Below are 21,729 nucleotides of genomic sequence, written 5' to 3'. Positions count from 1 at the left end.
TTCGGTGCTACTTGGAGCCCAAAGATCTTCTTGCACAGACATCAGCAAGCCTTTGTAGCTGCAAAGGGACGCACTACCCAGGGGTTCAGTAATTGCAACCCCCACAAAAACTACTGGCCTCAAATTTGGTGAGAGGGTAGAGCAGGCCTTAGGAGCCGAGGAAAACCACCACCTGTGTTGCAGAGCCCACGTAGTCTAAAGGTTCTCAGGATCTGCAGACCGGTCGTCTTCCTTGCGGTGCCTGCGGATGCAGGGGATTGACTCCTTCACTCCAAGGGAGATTACTTTAGTTGTCCTTGATGCTTCACATGCCTTGGAAGGTTTCTGTACGATGCACAATAACAGAGGATGCAGCAGACTGGAATAGAGATGAAGTCAGGCCCAAACGAAGTCCAGTGAAGTCCAGAGTGCTCAGACGGTAGAACTGCAGTAGTCTCAGTCCTAAATCTTATCCCACAACGAATCTAGGGACCTACACCCAGGTAAGCCCTGAAGTTCCCCATAGGAAAGGGTTGGGACGATTCACTGGGCCCTCCCAGGGGAAGGACTAGACAGGGGATAGGTTACTCCCAAGTCCTTTGTCCAGTTTGGCACCGGAGCGCGGGCCAACAGCTCCCAGGACTAATTTGAACTGGACTTTGCACAGAGACACCAAATGTGCCCCTTATTCAGACTTTCAGGTACTGGCAAGCGCACCCACCCAGCCCTTTTACACAAAATCCTGTCTATGAGGTTGTCACATCTCCCTGTGACAGGATGCCTATTTTTCTGCCTTCCCCTGCTCGAGCTTGGCTCAGCAGCAGGAGGGCAGAAATGTGTCTGTGGTTGACAGCAAACATTTTGTGCTGTCTGGGACAAGCAGGGGGCTCATCTAGTGCTTGGAATTATATCTCCCACACCGTTAACGGTGGTGGGGTATGATTCTGACATGTTTGATACCAAACATGATGGGATTCCTTGCAGCCGTTTTCGAGATGGTCATCGTGTGATTACGCTGTGACCCTCTATACAGTATATGGCTGCTTTACTGACAACCCAGTTGGATGGACTCTGTAGGCTGCAGGGGTGTCTTGCTCTTGCAGGGGCACCCTCCCACTTAAAACCAAGCACCCTGCCCTCAGGATTGTAAAGGTCTGCTATAAGAATGGCTTATAGTTTTTAAGTGCGGTGACCCTTAGATATAGTAAACCTATATCTTTAGTAAGTAGTGCATACACCATCTTACACAGGCTGAAATGGCAGGCCTGTAGTTCCATTTTGTATGGTCTCTCATGGGTGGCATAATGCATGCTTCAGCCTATGGGAGATGTCGGTGGCACCTATGTCCTGGGTACAATGGTACCATATACTAGGGACTGACAAGGGTACCCCAGTATCCAATTTGGGATATACCAAGGTACTGAACACAACAGTTTAGGGAGAAAGCAGATAGACTGGGGCCTGATTTGCAGGGTCCCAGTCAGACTAGTCAAAAAGCAGCTTAGCACCAGGCAAAAAGGGGGGATATACATGCAGAAGGATGCTACCTTCCTACAAATAGACTTACCGGTTTGGAGTTGGCATAGAGTAGTAGAAGATAGGGGGGATACCAGCAAAAGTGTGTCAGCTTGAGTGTCGAGGTCCCACAGGTGTACAGCCAGTATGCATTTAAATTGACTCTTTGAAATGTGTGTTTTGGATTTGGCGCAAGCACCCTTCTGCCTTTGGCTCAGGGTTTTACAGCCACCAACTGCCACTTGCAGAGATTATAAAGGGCAATCGAGAGATGGAACACACAAGGACAGAACGATCTGGGGAACACCATGCTGCTGCGGTAGAAAGGTTTGGTGGGAGAAGTGCAAGGTGCTTTTCATACGCAGTGTCATTCTGATCCACCTCTTCAGTCTTATTATATGCCCAACCATTAAACGCAAAGAGCGAGAGGTACACAAGGCTCTCTGGGAGGTAGACTGTGAGAGGTCAGCATCTGGCAGTCATCAGCTGTGCTTAGGAGAAAATTGCACTGCATGTCTGTCTTTGCTATAGTGCACTTTTCCAAATCTCTGACTCTGGTTTCCCATTTCCCTGTGCTATATTCTCTTCATCTTTAATTTTCTCTTCCTCCTTCTCATTCTATTTCTTCCATTTATAATTTCTGCTTCATTATTAGCTTAATTTTCCATTCTCTTGGCTTCTTTTTCGTTTCTCTTGGAGTTTTACTTCTCTCTCCTTCTTTCTCCCTTCCTCTCTGTATGCATTCTTTTTGTCATCAGGTTTTTTTACTCGCTGTTACCCTGCTCCTTTTCCTCTGTCTTTGTAGCTTGTGGCTGTCGGGGGTTGCACTCTTTTGTTTTCTACCTTATTCTTATTTTTCCGCATTTTGTTTTGCTCCAGGCAGAGATATACGCCATATTTTCTTTTTATTATCCAGTGTTCTTGAACAAGCTCTCAAGATGATTTTCCCCATGCAATTAGGATCTCCATATTTTGTTCAGATTTAGGTAGGATGCTTTTCTGTAAGCCATATGTTTCGTAGTTAAAAGGATCTTCAAGACAAATATCATCTAGTTCCCAAGAGACAATTGTTTCCTCATATCCACAAAATCAGAAGAAAAGTATCTACTTATTTTGCACTGTAAACATGATGCGATAATATCTGGATTCAGTTTATAAAAAAGGCCTCGAGAAGGAATCTCCACAGGATTGTCTTTAGCATGCAGCATAAACCTGAAATGAAACAAACATGTAGCATTGTGTATATATAGTGTCCTAACTGCCTGGAGTGTGCAGAACAGGTATTAATGTATTATCATTCTCTTCCAGACATTTGGACTTCATCTGAACAAGGATGATGACGTTAGAGAGAAGGAGCAGAAAGATACAACAAAGACAATGGATTCCGCTGTTGAATCAGACCCTACAAGCAATAGAGAGGTGGGATTTTTGACATTTAAATCAGAATATAATAAGGGTAGGAGTTAATTGCACATCGCAAATAGGACCTTTCCTGGCCTACACATAGTACACGTGCTTTAAGCTCTTTATGTGTTCTCTTCTCATTAGCAAGTTGTTCTCCTTGCGGGAGGGTTTGTGTTTTGACAGGCAACTGTCCTGACATTTGGTGCACTCCTAGGCTATTTTATTGGAATCTCTGGTGTAAATAGATGTTCTTCTTTGTGCCTCCATTATTCAACAAAACATCTCTGCTCAAGGGAGGGTCCCCCGAACACACTGCAAACATATATTTCAAAATGTTCAATGCTGAAAATTATTTAAACCAGGAAGGATGTAGGAGCATCAGTCTCCATATCATTTTGTAGGTCTGGTGTAGAGAAAGCTTTAGAGTTATTGGCAGCCTCATGTTTTCTAAAACAAAATAAGAAATGTGCATATATACACACACACACACACACGCACACGCTCTCAAGCTTTCTCCCTTCTTTATCTGTTAGTGTCATTCACATTTTACTTCAGCCTACCATAGTTTAAAGCAATGATACTCAAAGACTCAAAGTAGGACCCAGGGGCCACGTTTCCCTCCGGACCTTTGCATGTTGCCCCCCAGTCATTAGCTTCACTGGGCTGCTGTTTACTCGACTCAGCACTAACATGGAAAATATGTTAAATTAATGGCAAACAATTATGTAATTTATAACTGAAAATAAAGAAAGTAAGTAACTAGGGAATCCTGCTTAACTTTATGAACACTTTTATTTCTAAAGACATCTGGCAACAATCGTAAAAATATGATAGTCTCTTCAAAATTCAAAAAGTGTATTTTATTTACATTAAGGATCGTTTCATTCGTTTTGGGAGCAGTTTTTAAAGTTTGGAATATAGTTTGAAAGAATTTACAGATTCCTTGGGTCTCCCGGTAAAACCTACCACCGCTATAGGATTATTACCTTCGATCTTCTGGGACTATGTTGCAGATAGTTGGAGGTCGAAAGGAATTATTCGAATTGGCGATTTTTATCAGGCTGACGGGGTCTGTTTCTCATTTTCAAGCTTGGCGGATAAATATAAATGATCCAAAACTAAATTTTTCAAATTTCTACAGCAGATAAGGGACTTTTTAGTCAAACACCCAATCAGGTTGACATCATATAAGATTGTAGAGGCTAATAGGCATCAGGAAAACATTGTTTCTCTGTATAAAATAATATTAGCTGCAAGATCGGATGACTTAGAGAAGTATTATTCTAAATGGGGAAGCAGGCGGGGAAAATCAGTCGGTTTCTTTAGAGAAATCGATTGATATTGCTGGGAGAATTTTGCTGGCAGCTAATTTAAAAACCCAGCATTATAAAACACTATTTAACCTGCACCATACTCCTGCTAAGATGATGAAATGGGGGAGTCATAATGATGGGAAATGTTTTCGGTGTGGTGCAGATAATGCTGATATATTCTATTTATGTTCCACTCTGATTCCTCTGGTAGGATCTATAGAAAGGTTTTTGTCAGAGATCACTGGAGTACCTATTAAAATTTCAACTTCCATGATGTTGTTAGGGATTGGGGAGGAGATGTGCCAAGGGATGCCAGTGTACAAATGTTGCTATCTAATATTCATAGCCACGGCTGTGGCACGGATATCTAAATCTTCCTTCTGGTTACAGCAGGAGGTCCCATCTTTTGAAATGTGGCGCGCCAAGTTCTGTAATATCTTTAATATGGAATTTAGTCTTTACTCCGTTAAAGGTCCCAGAAAAAGAGTGGTTGGTCTTTATGTGTGGGGGGCAATGATTGACTATATGGCGGATAAATATTAATGTGTATAGGGAAGGAGCTGTAAATTCCTGTGTTTTTCCTGCTCTTGTTTCTTATTCTTTCTTTTTGTAGGATTGATCGACCCTATGATGGACTGAGATTAATGTTTGTATAGGAGGACAAAGTGAATTATTATTGTGTTATGATTTAAGATAAGTGGTTATTTGTATTTTGATGCTGTGGATTTCTCAATTAAAAAAAAGAATGGTTTCATCATAGTACGTCATATCAGTGCATTCAGGAGATTTTTTGCATTCAGGAGTTTTTAATTTTAGGAGAAAGTTTTTTAACATGAATTTAGAAATATTTATGCTTCTCTCCACCCTGATAACAATGTCAATGGTGAACTAAGAGTTAAGTCAGTTGTTAGGTGCACCCTGTCAGTGGGCTGTTTCCTGGCACAGCCAATGGTCCACAGCTGTATCGACTTTAGAAGTCGTAACTGCACGCTGTGGACCGCCACTGCTGTGCCACCGCGACTCTGGCAGTCGAAAGACCGCCAGACTCATAATCAGGCCCTAAAGCATTTGGTCCCTGGCAAAATGTTTGTGAGTACCAATAGTATAAAGCATATGGCAATGGGCCAGCACACTTCAGCCATTGACTGTCTTCCACTCAGAGGGATTATTGACACAATATCGAGGTAAACTATATCGTTTGACACAAATATTATGTCAAAAAATTGGTTTACCAAAATCTTGTGTTCCTGTACCTATATTGTTAAGTACTAAAATATCGGAAACAAAATATTGTTGAAACTAATATCATCAAAGAAAATACAAGAATATAAATATTTTTTAATGTAATAGATCTTACAAATATAAAATAAATATTTAATATGTACATTTAATCAGAGGCAAATTAAATAAATTCCACTAATAATAATTAATCCTATATATACACATATAATTATATAAACACACAAACACACACATATGTGTATGTATATATATATATATATATATATATATATATATATATATATATATACAAACATGTATATATGTGCTTGTGTCTACATAAATATAAATATAACATATATATCTATGTATATATTTATATATATATATTTATATCCAACAATAACTTCACTTCTTTAGACATGAGGTACGAGCCACACCGATCCAGTAAGATAGATTTAAGTTTTAATCGGGCAAAACAACAGACGCGTTTCGAGCAATCCTGCTCTTGATCATATATATATTCATATATATATTACACACACAATAAAACCATAAAAATATAAACAACTCCATATCTTACAAATATTAATTAATTCAGACAATAAGTTAAATATTACAAATGTAGAACCCCAAAAAAACACATATCCTTAAAATATTATAAAGAGTGAGGAAAGCGTTGGACTTCAGAGGGATTCAATTTATTATTCTCACTCCAGTCTGTACAATAGTAGGTAAGGCTTTGGACTTCGCAGAGGTTAAATTTGTCATTCCCACTCCACCTTATACAACAGTAGGGAAAGCAATGGACTTTGGCGCTAGTCTGTACTACAGTAGGGTGAGTGTTTGACTCCTGTGGAGTTTAATGTCTTATTCTTACTCCAGTCTGTGTAATAGCAGGAAATGCATTGGATGTCAAAGGGATAACATTTACTATTCCCACGTCAGTCTATGCAACATTAGGAAAAGCATTGGACTTCAAAGGGGGATGATTTACTATTCCCACTCCAGTCTTTACAACAGTAGGGAAAGTGTTTAACTTCGGAGTGGTAAGATGTACTATTCCCACTCCATTCTGTGCTACAGTAGGGAAAGTGTTGGACTTCAGAGAGGTTACATTTGATATTCCCACTACAGTCTATGCAACGGTAGGGAACGTGTTGGACATCAGAGGGGCTAAATTTACTATTCTCACTCCAGTCTGTACAACAGTAAGGAAAGCATTTGACTTCGGAGGGGTAAGATTTCCTATTTCAACTCCAGTCTGTATTGCAGATGGGTAAGTTTTATACTTTGAAGGGATTAACTACTATTCCAACTCCATTCTTTGCAACAGTAGAGAAAGTACTTCACATCAAACACATTACATATTTGAATAACCCTAATATTTATGAAAAAAATATAAAACTCTTAACATAAAAAATAATAATTTGCATAAGCATAGATATTAAAAAATATTAAACAATTAACATAAAAACGAAACAAATTTATAATTAACTATTACAAAAATAACAGTAATTTAATGATTACTTAATTAACTTCCCGGCCTAATCACCTAAAAATCTAGCAGCCCACCCCTAACATATAAATACAATATATAATTATCACACAATATACATAAGTATTAATCAGTTAAAATATTATAAAAAATGACTAGCTAAATATATTTCATTATTACTCAATTTCCACCTTATACCCTACAAACCTAGCAACCCCTTCCTAAAATAAAACTAAAATAAAGCAGAATAACATAATGTGCAAAATTATTATCAATGACATACTTAGTTAAAAATGATTAATTAATTATTACTTATTCACATCTCACCCTAACCCACTACAAAGCCAACATCCCACTAAGGTACTATAAGCTACTATTGCAATTAAATTACAAAATCAAAGTCATTTAAAATTACTGAATACATTTAAAAAAATGAATAACAATTGTACAGTGCACACAGAAAAAATATAATGATAATAAAACAAGTTTGTTATCATTTCATTTTTCTTCTCTGTCACTGAGCCAAGTATTGGTGTCTGGGGTCCTGTGCATTGTCTGCTGGTAGTGGACAGGAGTAGACGAGCAGAAGTAGAAGCAGCTGGTGTGGGGTCCGAGTGGAAGGGCGAGGAGGATCACGGGGATGTAGGGAGGAGGGGGTAAACATACAGCAAAGATGAACAAAAAAATACAAAGAACTTACCTGCCACCCGACCATCATTTCCGTGTCCACGCTGTCGCAGGCTCTGGATGCGGTCCACTTCCTCCTGGCTCTCCTCGGCTGACTCGGGCGGAAAGGGAAGAACTTCCATTCTAGGACAGCTCAAGGATTGGCTCTCTGACAGCTCCAGGATTGGCTGGAGAAGGCTAACCAAGTGCTCATTTTGAGGATGAGGGCCTGAGGCTGGAATTACTCAACTGTTTCTCAGCCTTGGGATTACAGGCTCTGAAGTACGCAGGGTCAGATTGGTCGGCTTTAGGTAGCCAGCCAATCTGACCTGCACACTGGTAGGGGGCTGCACTACTATTGCAATTGCACTGATAAGCCCTCCCCCTGCCATTGTGCTGTAACTACACAAGCTTTAAACACATTAATAAAATGGTATCTGAACGAGACTGTAGTTATAGATTCCTTACCTTGGATTTACCCCCAGGTGTCAGACTGGATCTGGAGAAAAGTTTTCCTAGCAGTACCCCTGCACGTTGGTTGGTGGCCTCGGTAGACTTTGCATTCGTTGTCGGTGTCATGGTCGCCAGGATGACATTGCGGTGTCTACTTAGAGGCCGCCCCTGCATGCTGATGTCAGTTTTCCCTTTCTGATCCGGAGAGAGCGTGCCCCTAGTCACTTTTTTTACTTTTGTCATCATCTTTTTGAGTCTTAGTGAATCCTGGTGCACGAGGGATGTCCAATTATCAGTCTGGTTTCTAGTCCTGTGACTCCTGTCACTAGTTGATGTCGGTCTCTGATCTGCTTCTCGTGTGCCTTTGGTGCCCGTAGCGCGACCACGACCACGACCCAAAGTCGTGCTCTGACTGCCGGACCCTCAACCCGAAGTATTTGCAGGAGCGGTCCCGAAACCTTTTGGAGGCCTGGCAGTCCATTCTGCGCCATTTAAGGTCCCGGTCAAGGAGAAGGTCGCAGGACTGGTCGCAGAGCCATCACCATTTGTCATCGAAGTCTTCACACTCATCGGTTAAGTCGCAGCACATGAAGAAGGCAAAGAAGCATCTTGGCTCTTTGCCTTCTCACTGTCCGTTGGCCGACGCAGCGTGGGACCCGGAGCATCGCCGCTTCCCGGTTATGTCATCGGAGCCAGCTGGGATGACTCCGCGCTTCCCTCCCTTTCTGCCCAGTTTCGTGCTTTTTATGAAGCCCTCCAAGTCATCGTTGGGCAGCCCAACCGTAGGAGAGTAGGATCTGCTTAGTATGGTTATCCCCACTTTTTGCTGTGTTTCACTGATTTATCGACTTTAGTCTGGCTGGGGCCCTGCTAACCAGGCCCCAGCCTAGCTGCTTCTTCTCTAAATTGATTGCATGTACATTAGGTACACTCCAAATTGGTTATTGGGTTACCTTTGTGAGTCCCTAGTATATAGTACCTTAGGTACCAAGGGCATAGGTACACCAGAGACCTACCAGGGGCTGAAGCATATATTATGCCACACCTGGGAATCCTTCCAATATGACATCACAGGTCTGCTACTGCAGCCCGGGTAAGGTGGTGCTTGCACCCTTTACTTAGATACAGTATACCTATATCTACCTATATATACAGACACATACAAACCTATAAGTCACTCCTATGGCAGGCCTTGACAATCCTGGAGGCAGAGTTATTGGTTTTGTGTGAAAGGATGCCCTAGCATGAGTTGAGCCCGTCTGCAGCTTTTGGAATCCCTTCCTTATAGCTGTTGTGATACAGCCATACCATATACACTTAAGTGCATTATAACCTCGCGGTAAATGCTAACTTTGGAATGGCTGCATCAAAACATGTTGTGTTTGGTGTCACTTTTGAATCCTACCCTCCCCCGCCAAGACCTGGGCGTGGGGGTAGAATTCCACCCTTCTAGAGGGAGAAGACATGTACACCTTTACTTTACCGGTAATAGTTTTAAAGAGTCCCAGCATCACAAAATGGATGCTGCTGCCACAGACAATAGGTTTCCTGTCCAGGGAGGTGTAACCACCTCCACACACAGGTTTTAGTGTATTGGGGCAGGGTGGGTGCATTCAGTGAATGCTTTTCAGACAGTGCCTGGGGCACACATGGTGTCCCCGTGTATTTCCCAGTTCAAACTGATTGCTGGGGCACTCAGCCCCAGCTCTGGTGCGAAACTGGACACCCCAACACCCCATCCCCAGGTCCTCCCATAGGTGGGACCTTAAAGTTAGTCCATCCCCTAAACTTGGTATAAGTATTGGAACCCAGTCTCTTGGACTTTAGATCACCCTGGACGAAACTCTGCAACATATATCTTGGACCTTCAACATTCTATTTCGACTAGAAGACTGGAGAAATCTCCCTTGGGGTCAAAGAGTGACTCCCCTGTTCAAACAGGCACAATAGAAGCATCTTGCCTGTCTGCATTTTCAAGGTCCTGCCAGATCCCGAAGAATCTGTGACACAGGACACCGACTTCCAGACATTTCCGAGGCCGACACGAGTCCCCCGCAAAGCTGAGTCCTGTAGCCATCATGAGAGACATGGGACTGGAACTCCTGGACATACAGCACATTTGCTAGTGCATCAACTTCCCGAGATTTACCGAAGTTGTGCATTGGGCTACTTGTAGTCCAAGCCCTGAGCACATTTTGCTCCAAAGCTTGTGGGCCTAGACTCCACGAGTGTTTGGTGGGCCCGCTTCCTGCATTTCTGCTCGAGGCCCCTTTGCGGTCCCTGGTCTGTCGACTGGTGAGTTCCTATGAAGGAATCTCATTTTTTTCTTGGGCTTTAATGATTCTCCAGAGGTGCTCTGACTCCCCTCCAAAGGGTGAGTCCCTCAGACCTTGCTGGTCTGCACCGAAGCCAATCTTTTCATTCTGCGTGGGTTGCTGTTGCCAAGGCTTGTTGGGTCCAATCCAGATACCGATGCTACAGCACTCGACATCCGACATGTGACAGCTCGAATCCAGCTCCTGGCTGTCATCGATGCCTCCTGGTCCTCGTGACTGAAGAGTCAAGCTTCACCTACATCACCTGAAATCACCCGACATCGGCTGCCATCTTCTTGTTGCCTCCCTGGTCACTGGCAAGTGACCCAGACTCGGTACCCTCTGCTTTCAGGTTCTTCAGATCTTCGATCCACCCTTGGATCCACCCGGACACTCTTCCTATGGTCGCCTGCAGCACTTCTTTGCAGCTCTCCATAGGAAACGATGACGAAACCCGACACTTAAAGACACCTATGCACCCGGGTTCCCTGGGTCTTGACTCTCGATCTGTCCAGTACTGAAGGGGTTAGTTCCTAGTCCACTCCTAACTGTCCTTATTCTTTAAAAATCTACTTGCAACTTTCTCCATAGAAGTCAATGGTGATTCGCGGCTGTGTTTAGACACAGCATGCGTCCCTAACTTGGATGGTTCCTGGTTGCCCCAGCGGTTCTACAGGCCCTATGCCTTGTTTCTGTGTCCCTCATGGTTCTTATAGCACTTTTTTAGTATATGGTTTGTGAGGCCACTCGGGCAAAACGTATACTGTGCTAATTTACTGTGTGCTACTTAAGTAATTGTATTGTACTTTTACCTCTTGCCTCATAAAGAGACTAGAGGGGTGTGTTTAGAATAAATACATATATTTTTTATATACATCTGCTGTGGTTCTCCTTTCATTTGATCATTCATGAAATTATAGACTGGTAAAACAAGCTGCTTTACATTCCTTCAAGACTTAGCCTGAAGGCTGCTCTCCATAGCTACCACTAGGATAGCTTTCTATAAAGGTTGTCTTTAAACCTACCATCAATAAGGGTCGTTTGGACTGGTGCAAGGTACCCACTAGAATAGTGGACAGCATATGCCAGTCCAACTTCTCACATTGGTGTGCAGAGTGTGGGATTACAGCTTGCATCATTTTACCAGATAATCGTAAGTGTTGATCATTTGAAAACCCACTAAAGGTACCATAGGTACATATAATACAAGCTAAAAATACAGTAAGTTCTACTGAACTTAAAGTTGTGTGTCAAGGCCTTATCCCACCCTTTCTACAACTCAAGAGAGGTTTAGTAGGTAGACAAATATTGCAGGTAGTGCGTACACCACACCTCACTAGTCATGTCCTTTAGAGCAGGACCTAATGGGTCTCTGCCAGATGTCAGTCAAGTACAGACATCTAAATATGAAACATTCCCTCTCCAAGAGTTAAGGGCTCTGTGTGTCAGGAGAAAATTAGAGACAGGACAGAATCCCAATACCCAACGCCTCATAGAGGCATTACTGCTTGATGACTTTAGGCAGGCTACAGAGTCTGTAAGGGTAGGCAGTGGGTGGGTACAGCAGAGGAGGAGAATCCCAGTGGGGAATACCACCAGGACTCAAACGCTGATGCTGACCAGGCAGGTGACAATGACCAAGACCTGGTGAACCCAGCTCCTAATGGAGATGAGGAAGCCCAAAGTGGCCCTCTCTTTGTCCCCCCACAAAGAGTTGGTGGTGTGCCCAGAAGACCCAGATCACCTTCAGTGGAATCTGATCATTCTGGCACATCTATAGGGTCCTCTGTCTCTGCTCATAGGAGGGGTACCTCCCAGGAGCAGAGAGACCATCAGGTGAGAATGAAAGAAGCTTGGCTGAGGATATGGAGTTAGCAGGTAGCCTTAGAAAAGGAGCCCCTAGAGGTTGAAAGAGCAAGGAAAACGATGGGGCTAGACCCCATGGTGGCAGCAACTTCCCTAGTGGTAGGGATAGGTCTTATGACCATAGAAACCTTAACAGGATTGTCCCTCCCTATCAGAATGGGGATGACATCCACAAATGGATAACTGCACTGCAGAGGGCCTGCAAAGTACAGAATGTACCCCAGGAGCAGTGGGCAGCAATCTTGTGGCTTTCCTTTGCAGACAAAGGAAGAGACAAGCTCCTCACTGTCAGAAAAGAGGATGCTGATGATTACAAGGTCCTGAAGAGTGCTCTGATAAGATGGGTTTGGCTTAACCACTGAGCAGTATAGAATACAGTTCAGAGATACCCAGAAGGCACAGACTCAGGACTGGGTTGATTTTGTAGATTGTGCTACTAAGGCCCTGGAGGGCTGGTTGTTGGGCAGTAAAGTGTGTGACTATACAGGATTGTATAATATGATCATGAGAGAGCAGATCCTTAATAATTGTCAAAATCAGCTGTTGCATCAGCACCTGGTAGACTCTGATCTGACCGCTCCCCAAGAATTAGGAAAGAAGGCAGACAAATGGTTTAGAACCAAGGTGAAGCAGAAGGTACAGAACCATGGTGGTGACCAAAAGAAGCAAGATCAAAGAGGTGGGGAGAAGGGTGAAGAACAAAAGTTTTCACACGGTCCCCAAAAAGCTTCTAATGGTGGGAATCCCCAATCTTCCAAAAATAAATAAGGCCCAAGAAAACCATGGTGTAAAGTCTGTAAACAGAATAGCCATTAGACCTCCTCTGTGAGTCCCAGTAACCTTGGCAAGTACAGACAATGGCCTTTGATACGTGAGATAGAGGCTTTGGCCTACAGGGACACAGGGGCAAGTGTCACAATGGTACACCAGACTTTGTGGACCCTGGACAAATCATAATTGATCAGACTTACTAAGTGATCAATGCTAGCAATGTCAGGACCACCCATGCCCTGACAGTTGTTAATTTCTCCTGGGGAGGGGTAACTGGCATTAAGAAGGTTGTGATAAGTGCTGACCTCCCTGTAGAATGCTTGCTTGGAAATGACTTAGAGACTTCAACCTGGTCTGAAGTGGAGTTGAGGACCCATGCAGAAATGTTAGGGATCCATGCACATGTGTTTGCTGTGACTAGGTCACAGGTCAGAAAGTATAACACTGAACAGGCCCTGGATTCTGGAGTAATGGACCAGGTGCCTTCCAAGAAAAGGAGCAATAGGGTTAAGGCAGTGCCTTCCCCCCCTGACTCAGAGTGATGATCAGTCTCTTGAGGGAGATGATTGTGAGCCTGAAGGAGGAACTGTCCCAGAGGAGCTTGAGCCTGATCAGGTTGAGTTCTTAGGGACAGGGGGCCATTCCAGGGCAGATCTGAGTCAGAAGCAGCTGTGTTGCCCTTCTCTTGAACCCCTCAGACAGCAAGCTGCTGCAGAGGCTGCTGGGAATGCTAGTGGCACCCTTAAGATTTATTGTGATGATGGACTCCTGTACTCAGAGAGTAGAGACCCCGAGCCTGGTACAGCCAGGAGGTTGGTTATACCTCTAAAGTTCAGGGGCGTCCTATTGACACTAGCCCATGATATTCCCTTAGCAGGACAACTGGGCCAGAACAAGACCTGGGACACAATTGTCCCTCACTTTCATTGGCCCCTCATGTCTGAAGACACAAAGGAGTTTTGTCGCTCCTGTGTAACATGTCAAGCCGATGGTAAGGCAAGTGGCACTACATAGGCCCCCTTCATACCACTACCTGTGGTGGGGGTTCCATTTGAAAGAGTGGGGATTGACATTGTTGGACCAATGGATCCTCAGACAGCATCTGGGCACAAGTTGACCCTAGTGATGGTGGACCATGCCACTAGGTACCAAGAAGCTATTCCCCTTAGGACCACTACAGCACCTGTGGTGGCAAGAGCCCTATTGGGAGTGTTTTCAAGAGTGGGATTTCCTAAGAAGGTAGTATCTGACAGAGGTGCAAACTTTATGTCTAGCTACTTGACTGTAATATGGAAGGAATGTGAGCGAACTACATGTTCACCACACCCTATCATCCACAGTGCAATGGTTTAGTTGAAAGAATCAACAAAACCTTAAAGGGTATGATTAAGGGTCTACCAGAAAAGCTCAGGTGGAGATGGGACATCCTGCTACCATGCCTTTTGTTTGCATACAGGGAGGTTCCTCAGAAGGGGGTTGGCTACAGCCCACTTGCATTTCTGTTTGGACACCCTGTCAGAGGACCATTATGTCCAGTGAAGGAGGGATGGGAGTTACCTCTAAAAAAAACCCTAAACAGAATATTTTGGAGTATGTCCTTGGTCTCCGCTCCCGGATGGCTGAGAACATGAAAAAGGCAACTAAAAACCTTGAGGCTAGCCAGGAATTACAAAAAGCCTGTCATGACCAAAAGGCTATACTAACTGTTTACCAGCCAGGACAGAAAGTGTGGGTGTTGGAGCCTGTGGCCCCAGCAGCTCTCCAAGACAAGTAGAGTGGACCCCACACTATTGTCGGGCTACTTTTCTTCATCCTGCTGCCTACCCGACCCCAGGTCTATCTCTGGGGGTTGTTTGCGCTGTCTCTGGTCCACCGTGGGGGCTCTGTCGCTGCAACCAGCGACTCTCGACGGCTTCGCTTCCTGCTCCTAGGGGCTGCTTTGTGGCCAAAAAACTACATCTCCCAGCCTGCATTGAGCGGCATCCACTACCAGCATCACCAGCAAGCGGCCGGAGGTGCTTAAAAACATCGCAGCACCACCCGCAGCACGGGCTACTTTTCGTCATCCTGCTGCCTACCCGACCCCAGGTCTACCTCTGGGGGTTGTTTGCGCTGTCTCTGGTCCACCGTGGGGGCTCTGTCGCTGCGACCAGCGATTCTCGAAGGCTTCGCTTCCTGCTCCTGGGGGCTGGTTGTGGCCAAAAAAATACATCTCCCAGCCTGCATTGAGAGGCGTCCACTGCCAGCACCACCAGCAAGCGCCCGGAGGCGCTTAAAAACATCGCAGCACCTCCCGCTGTGTGGAACGCGCGCAGGCTTGCCCGGGAGCTGCCTAGGCAAAGCCCAGGCTAAGGGCGGGCCCGTCTGCGCCCGTGAAAAGCCAGGAGGAGCCAGGGCAGGGCCATCCCTCTTAGCCTTGGAATACTTGTCTGGTTCGACCCTGGTGATCCTAAAGGTACTGTTACTATAAACAATCTTGCCTTCGGTGGTCCTTTGACTTATTGCATTTTCGTGCTCCCCTATGCTGCTATGACTTACTGTTTATATAAACAACAATACCTCTGACACCATAAATTACACTTTTTCTTATTACCCTTATTACCTCAAAAGTCCCTTTTATTGACTTTGGGTTTTTCGCATATACATTTTCAATTATTTAATTATTTTGTACATTGAAATTATCCTTCATTCCAAAGAAAGTTTTTTTCTCTCCTAAGTTCGATGCTAAACATTACATACAAATACACAGTTTATACAACATATACAATATATATACATTCTGATAATTTTACGATGCAATTTATCTTTTTTCAGTGAGACTCAGAATATTTCTGTTTGTGGTATATTCATCACAGATGTACCATTCCCTATTGAATCATCATTATGTAATAGAATTGAAACAAATCGTCTTCATATTTGTCCTACAGAATTTAACAGCAATAGGTACACCGGGACCTGGACAATATATTAGCCCTCAGTGTTAACTATTTTTAGAGTCCTAAATAGGGTTGGAGAAAAGTTCAACCTCTTTTTCGGTGGAAACCCTAGTTCTTTCCACCGACTTTTGTGTCAAAAGAAGAAATCTATTCTTTTTTTGTATAGCTTTTTGCACTCCAAACCACTACTGATGCCACGCGTTTCGACCTTCTCTTGATAGGACCGAAATATTTTTGTCAAAGTTCTTCATCGGGGCTGGACATTTTTTGTGGTAGGACGGCTTAACACCGATATATCTTTCAAAAAGTTCCTTCACAGGATACTTCTTATCTGGATAAGTCCGCTCTCATCTTTCCGTTATGTTTAACCATCTTCTCCTTGAGGCTTCGTGATGGCGTCTTCCTTAGCATCGGGAATTACTTCCTGTCCCAAGCTATGACTTACTGAGCACTGCGCCCCGCATAACTTCTGATCTAGGAAAGGTTTTTTACTATTATTATCTTTCCTCTTATCTACATTGGACCATTTATAGCTATAGATTTGTTACTGTTCAAGGACTATGGGGAAGAGGAAAGCTTTGGATGTGAGTGGGGAGGGAATTGAGGGAGCGCCAAAAAGGAATAATAGGAAAAAAGCAAAAAAATCATGCAAGGCTATCACCAACAATTGTGTTATTGATCGGATTGATACACTGATTAGCGAGTGTAATGAAATTCTTGAATCAGCCCCTCATATCCCCCCACACACCACATCCCCTCCCCGTAGAAAGCAACAGGCAGAGTGTGCGCAGCCAGCTATCCCAGACAGGGCCGGACTGGGAACCACAACCAGCCCAGGTAAAGTGCTTGGCCGGCCCCCCTCCCCACTCAGGGGGGTTGGAGGTGCCCGCTGAGCTCTTTGCGGGGCCGGTTTTCAGCCGATTTTGGTACATGGCCGATTTTGCAGCTATGCTGCAAAAACGGCCCTGTAACAAAAACGGCCCCTAGGGGCCCAAAACCGGCCCCTACCCGTGTTGCGCACCGGGGGATTGCCCGGTGCCCGCTATGGCCAGTCCGGGCCTGATCCCAGATATGTTCTGTAAGCCCAGAAAGAATAAGACATCTAATACAGCGGGCGTAAACAGGCCAGAAGTAGCGCTCCAGGATAGTATCACGGCTTCCGGTAATGAGGGGGATAGTGCTAATACTGATTATGCTGCTCATATCAATCCAATCGTTACCTGTACTAATAGATTTGCAGCACTGGGGGAAGCATATCCAGCAAGCGGGGGGATGGTTAACGAAATTATGAGAACCCATGTCCAAACGCAAACTCTTAGCCCTGACTGTAAATGTAATTCTATGACCAGTGAGCAAGAGCAAACCTTAGGCACACTAACGCAGGAGGTGCTATCATTGAAGGGGGAAGTTCAGGATCTGAAGGGCTCTTTGCTTGAGCTGCTTAATATGGTGAAGTTTCTTTATGTCAAATCTGTTTTTATTTCACCCGCAAACCAGGGAGCATGCATCAAGTGGACTGTTACACAGCGTTAAGCCTACAACCCACTCGGGTCGGCCGCGTCATCTTTTAGTGCATTAAATAACATTTTAGGAAGTCTCACATGTAACAGTATTATACACAGCGTTTCACCGACAAACCCCACAGGGCCGGCCGCGTCTTAATATCCTAAATGCACACTGGTCAATCACAGCCTAGAATATCTCAACCCAAAGGGTCGAGTGCATCCAATAACCAAGAGAAATAGAACAAGTCAACCACAAGGGTCCAAACTTTGAACTGCATATCAAAGAGAAGGAGGATAGCAGGTCAGAGTAGACACAAGAAAAAGTAAAGAAAGAAAGGAAACAAGAAGAACAGTGAGAGCAAGCACAGGGCCTGTCAGCGGGGGTAGGCAAAAAGGGAGCAACGTACTCTGCATCGGATTGCATTGCAGCGCTTACAGTGGTCCAAGCGTCCCAAACCATAACTCTCACTGCAGCAGCTTATCCGGTTCTGCAGGAGCTATGGCGTCTTCCACAAGCCATAGCACCCGAAGCCTGACTGGCATGTGTCGCGCGTGCTCTACTGCACATAAATATTTCACCAGGGTTTGACAAATCGCCTTAAAGCGCGTGTCGCGTGCCTGCATTCTAGCTGTGAAAAGCTCCATTGTTATAACATGCCATAATCGCACAAACCAAGCCAAGATTGTTGGCGCTTCCGCCTTTTTCCAATATAAAGCTATAAGCTGCTTGGCCGCCCCTAGCATTTGAAGTGCCAGTGTCCAATCGCTCCGAGTCAGCGCCTTCAGACCAGCAGGTTTGATACCTAACAACAGTGTGCTAGTGGCTTCAGGCAAAGGGAACCCTAGTACCCCCTTGATGTGGCTTAGGACCTCTTTCCAGAAGAGGGTCAGTGAATAACAGGCCCACCATATGTGAATAAAGTCTCCAGATGCAGACCGACATCTCCAGCATTCAGGGGAAGAAGCAGGGAACATCTTGTGTAGGCGCTGGGGCGTGTAATACCACTGAGTCATTATTTTATAGGCATTCGCCTGTTGCGGAATGCTACAATACACTTTGGGGATGTCCCGCCATAGGCGGCCCCACTGCGCCGGGGTGATGTCCATTCCCGAGAGGAAATGCCAGCTTTGCTGATACGGATGGGACGGTGGCTTGTGAGGATGCTGCAAGATCTGATAGAATTTGGATATCAGACCCTTCGAGCCGTCATAGGAACGCACAAGTCGCTCGAACGGGGTGAACGCACGCGTGGCCGCCTGATATGTATCGTCTTCCATCAACCAATGTCGCAGCTGAGTGTATTGGAGCCCAGCTTCGAGCGGTCTCTTAAACTCCTCTCTGCAGTAAATGAAAGACTTAATGGAGCCCCCATCAAACAGATCCGTAAGCACTCTACAGTTGCCCTGCGACCACTTGTTGAAAGCCCCAATGCGATGGGCCAGGGGAAAGCACGGGTTCCCCTCAATTGGGGTATGTGGTGAGGGAAAAGTCGTGAGTCCCCTGCGCACTGCTATCTTGTCCCAGATCTCCAGTACCGTTTTCGTGGGCGCCGCAAGGTAGGAGCTCCGAGAGCGTCCTGCTCTAGCTCTCTACGCCAGGTCCCAAATGGTGCGCCCAGTCACTGCTCTATCCATGTGCAGCCACCCTTTCTCGCTTTCAGTTACTCCCCATTCCACTATAAAGCGGAGGTGTGCCGCCCAGTAGTACTCTACAAGATTAGGGCATGCCAGCCTTCCCCTGTCATGTGGCGCCACGAGAAGTGCTTGGGAGAAGAGGGGTCTTTTCCCCCCCCAAATGAAGTTGGTGAGGTCGCGTTGAAGGCCTCTTATATTGTGTAGCGGTATAGGTGTAGGGAGGACCTGAAATAAATATAAGATTTTGGGAAGGAAAGACATCTTTAGGGCATTGAGTCGGCCAAACCACGACGGCACAAGCGGTTTCCACCTTCGAATGTCTTCAAGGACCGATCGTCGACAGTCCCTCCAGTTCATAGGTGTCCACCCTTCAAGCGAGGGAGTGAGCTGAAGGCCTAGATATCGAATACTCTGATCCGTCCACCGGTATGGAGTTATCTCTTCCGAATAGGGTATTTCAGCCTTTGGGATGGTAAGGTTGAGGGCCCAAGACTTGGCATGGTTGATCTTCAGGCCGGAAGCTCGCTCGAAGAGGCACAGCACTGAGTGCAAGGCCGGCAGCGATTCCCGAGGCTCCGTCAGCGTAAGGATCAAATCGTCCACAAAGAGCGCCACTTTGTTATCTCGACCGCCTAGGGGGATGCCATGAATGTCCGGGGTCCGGCGGATCATATCTGCTAGGGGTTCTATTGCCAGGGCAAATAGTAGGGGCGAGAGTGGGCAGCCCTGCCTGGTTCTCCTGCCGATGTCAAACGGCTCCGTGAGCTGCCCATTAACCCGAATCCTCGCTTGAGGTGCCAAGTACGGCGGCATAATCATAGTAATCATCTTCTGGCCAAACCCTATCTTGTGTAGCACCGCCCTCAGGAAGGACCAGTCCACCCGGTCAAATGCCTTCTCTACGTCTAATGAGAGAAAACTGACTGGGATCTGCCAGTGATGTGCCTTCCCCCCAAGGTGTGCAACTCTGCGCACATTGTCTGCCCCCTGTCGGTTGCGAATAAAACCCACTTGGTCAGGGTCAACCAGTCCCGGCATATGCGGGTCTAGTCGCTTCGCCAGTAACTTGGTGTATATTTTAAGGTCAGTGTTGAGCAAAGCAATCGGGCGGTATGACGCACACATTGTAGGGTCTTTCCCAGGATTCAAAATTAAAGCAATTTCTGCCAATCCCATATCAGGGGATGGTCCCACCTCATCTGAGAAGGAATTATATAGCCGGAGAAGGTAGGGTCCAAGCTGTGCCTGAAACATGCGATAGAAGGATAAAGGGAGACCATCCGGCCCCGGGATTTTCCCCAACGGGAGCTCCCGCACAGGTGCTGCTATTTCCTCCTGGGTTATCGTCTCCTCCAGTGCCCTCGCGTAGTGGGGATGTATTGGTGTCCCATCATACTTTCCTAGGATCTCCTCCGCCAGTCCCGGGGGTGGTGCCTCCTTCCGATACAGCGTCGCATAGTAGTCCCTAAATGCCCTGCATTTGTCCCTCTCCACCACGACTCTAGTCCCATCCGGCAGGTGGATTGGCTATGTGTGCTCTAGCAGCGCGAATTCTCAACCTTCGCACCAGTATCTTCCCTACCTTGTCCCCTCCCGTAAAATACCGCTGCTTCAGCGCTAAGAAGGATTTCTCCGCTCTGTTTGTAAGCAGCATCCGGAGCTGTCCCCTAAGATTAGCCAGCCGCCGTCTGGATCGCAAGGAGGAACCACCCTGATCCTGTAACTCTGCTTTTTTGATGTCCCCCATCAAGTGGTCCTCCAGCACCCGAGCCTCGTGCTTTCGCGCAATCGAGAGGGAGGTGGTGTGTCCCCATATCTTAGCCTTGAAGGCATCCCAGACCACTGGAAAGGGTGTCTCTGGTAAGTCGTTGCATTGAAAGTAGGAAGTAATAGCCCCTATAATGTCCTCCACGTCGGCTGCATCCCGGAGAACGCCTGGTGGCAAAGACCACCTCTTCTCCCTGTGGTGTTGGGTTCAAATCAGGCCTACATACTTTGTTAAACTCTCGAACGCTTTAGTATAGAAGTTGGCACGGACACTGGAAAAGGTAAAAGACAAGTTTATTAAGACCCCATGGGGTGGTGATACATTCCTACAGCACCCTTCGGTAATGTAAGAAGTAGCACACCGAACATCGATGCGCGACCCCTTTTATACAGTTTAATAGCAATAAAAAGATAGGCGGGTACAAGTTACACATTTTAGGTACATATAAGGTCATTTTTGGAACACAGCCAACATGTGGGAGGAGTTTCAACAGCACTGGTCAGTTAGTGTGAACATTCCTAAAGAGTGACCAATTGGTGCGTAATGCGCATGTGCGCTTGACCAGTACTAAAAATAGCCTGTTGCCGAGCAGACTAGTGACCATGGGTATCGAGAAAGGACGAAAGGGCACACTGACCACGAGGCAGCGTGTTTCATAGGAAACGGAAGTCAGAGGGATTCAAAATGGCCCCCGTTCGTTTTGGTCAAGTTAACAGAAAAGACCGTGTAGTTGTGCTAAACGCTAACTCAGGAGCTGCCAAAACACGACAGACGGCCCTTTTAGCGTTTAGCAAAAGCTACCTCATAGTGGACGTAGTCAGAATGTTCATCCTCAATGTTAATAGCCATTATTTTCAATACTTCATCATTGATCAGTTGCTCTT

The 21,729-nt window shown here is 45.6% G+C and overlaps 1 protein-coding gene across 8 annotated transcripts in view; it reads left to right on the top strand.

Annotated features, from left to right (window-relative positions):
- The window catches only part of LOC144768773 (uncharacterized), a 9,320,023-nt gene that overhangs the window by 7,209,029 nt on the left and 2,089,265 nt on the right, over nucleotides 1-21,729 (top strand). For all 8 annotated transcript variants that reach the window (XM_078652700.1, XM_078652694.1, XM_078652695.1 and 5 more), the window contains one exon: nucleotides 2,803-2,913. In XM_078652700.1, the coding sequence (XP_078508826.1) occupies nucleotides 2,803-2,913 (111 nt within the window). The remainder of the gene's footprint in view (nucleotides 1-2,802; nucleotides 2,914-21,729) is intronic.

The sequence above is a fragment of the Lissotriton helveticus genome, chromosome 7, assembly GCF_964261635.1.
Source record: "Lissotriton helveticus chromosome 7, aLisHel1.1, whole genome shotgun sequence".
NCBI lineage: Eukaryota > Metazoa > Chordata > Amphibia > Caudata > Salamandridae > Lissotriton > Lissotriton helveticus.
Note: the sequence above shows the minus strand (reverse complement) of the source record. Positions and strands in the feature narration are given on the sequence as shown.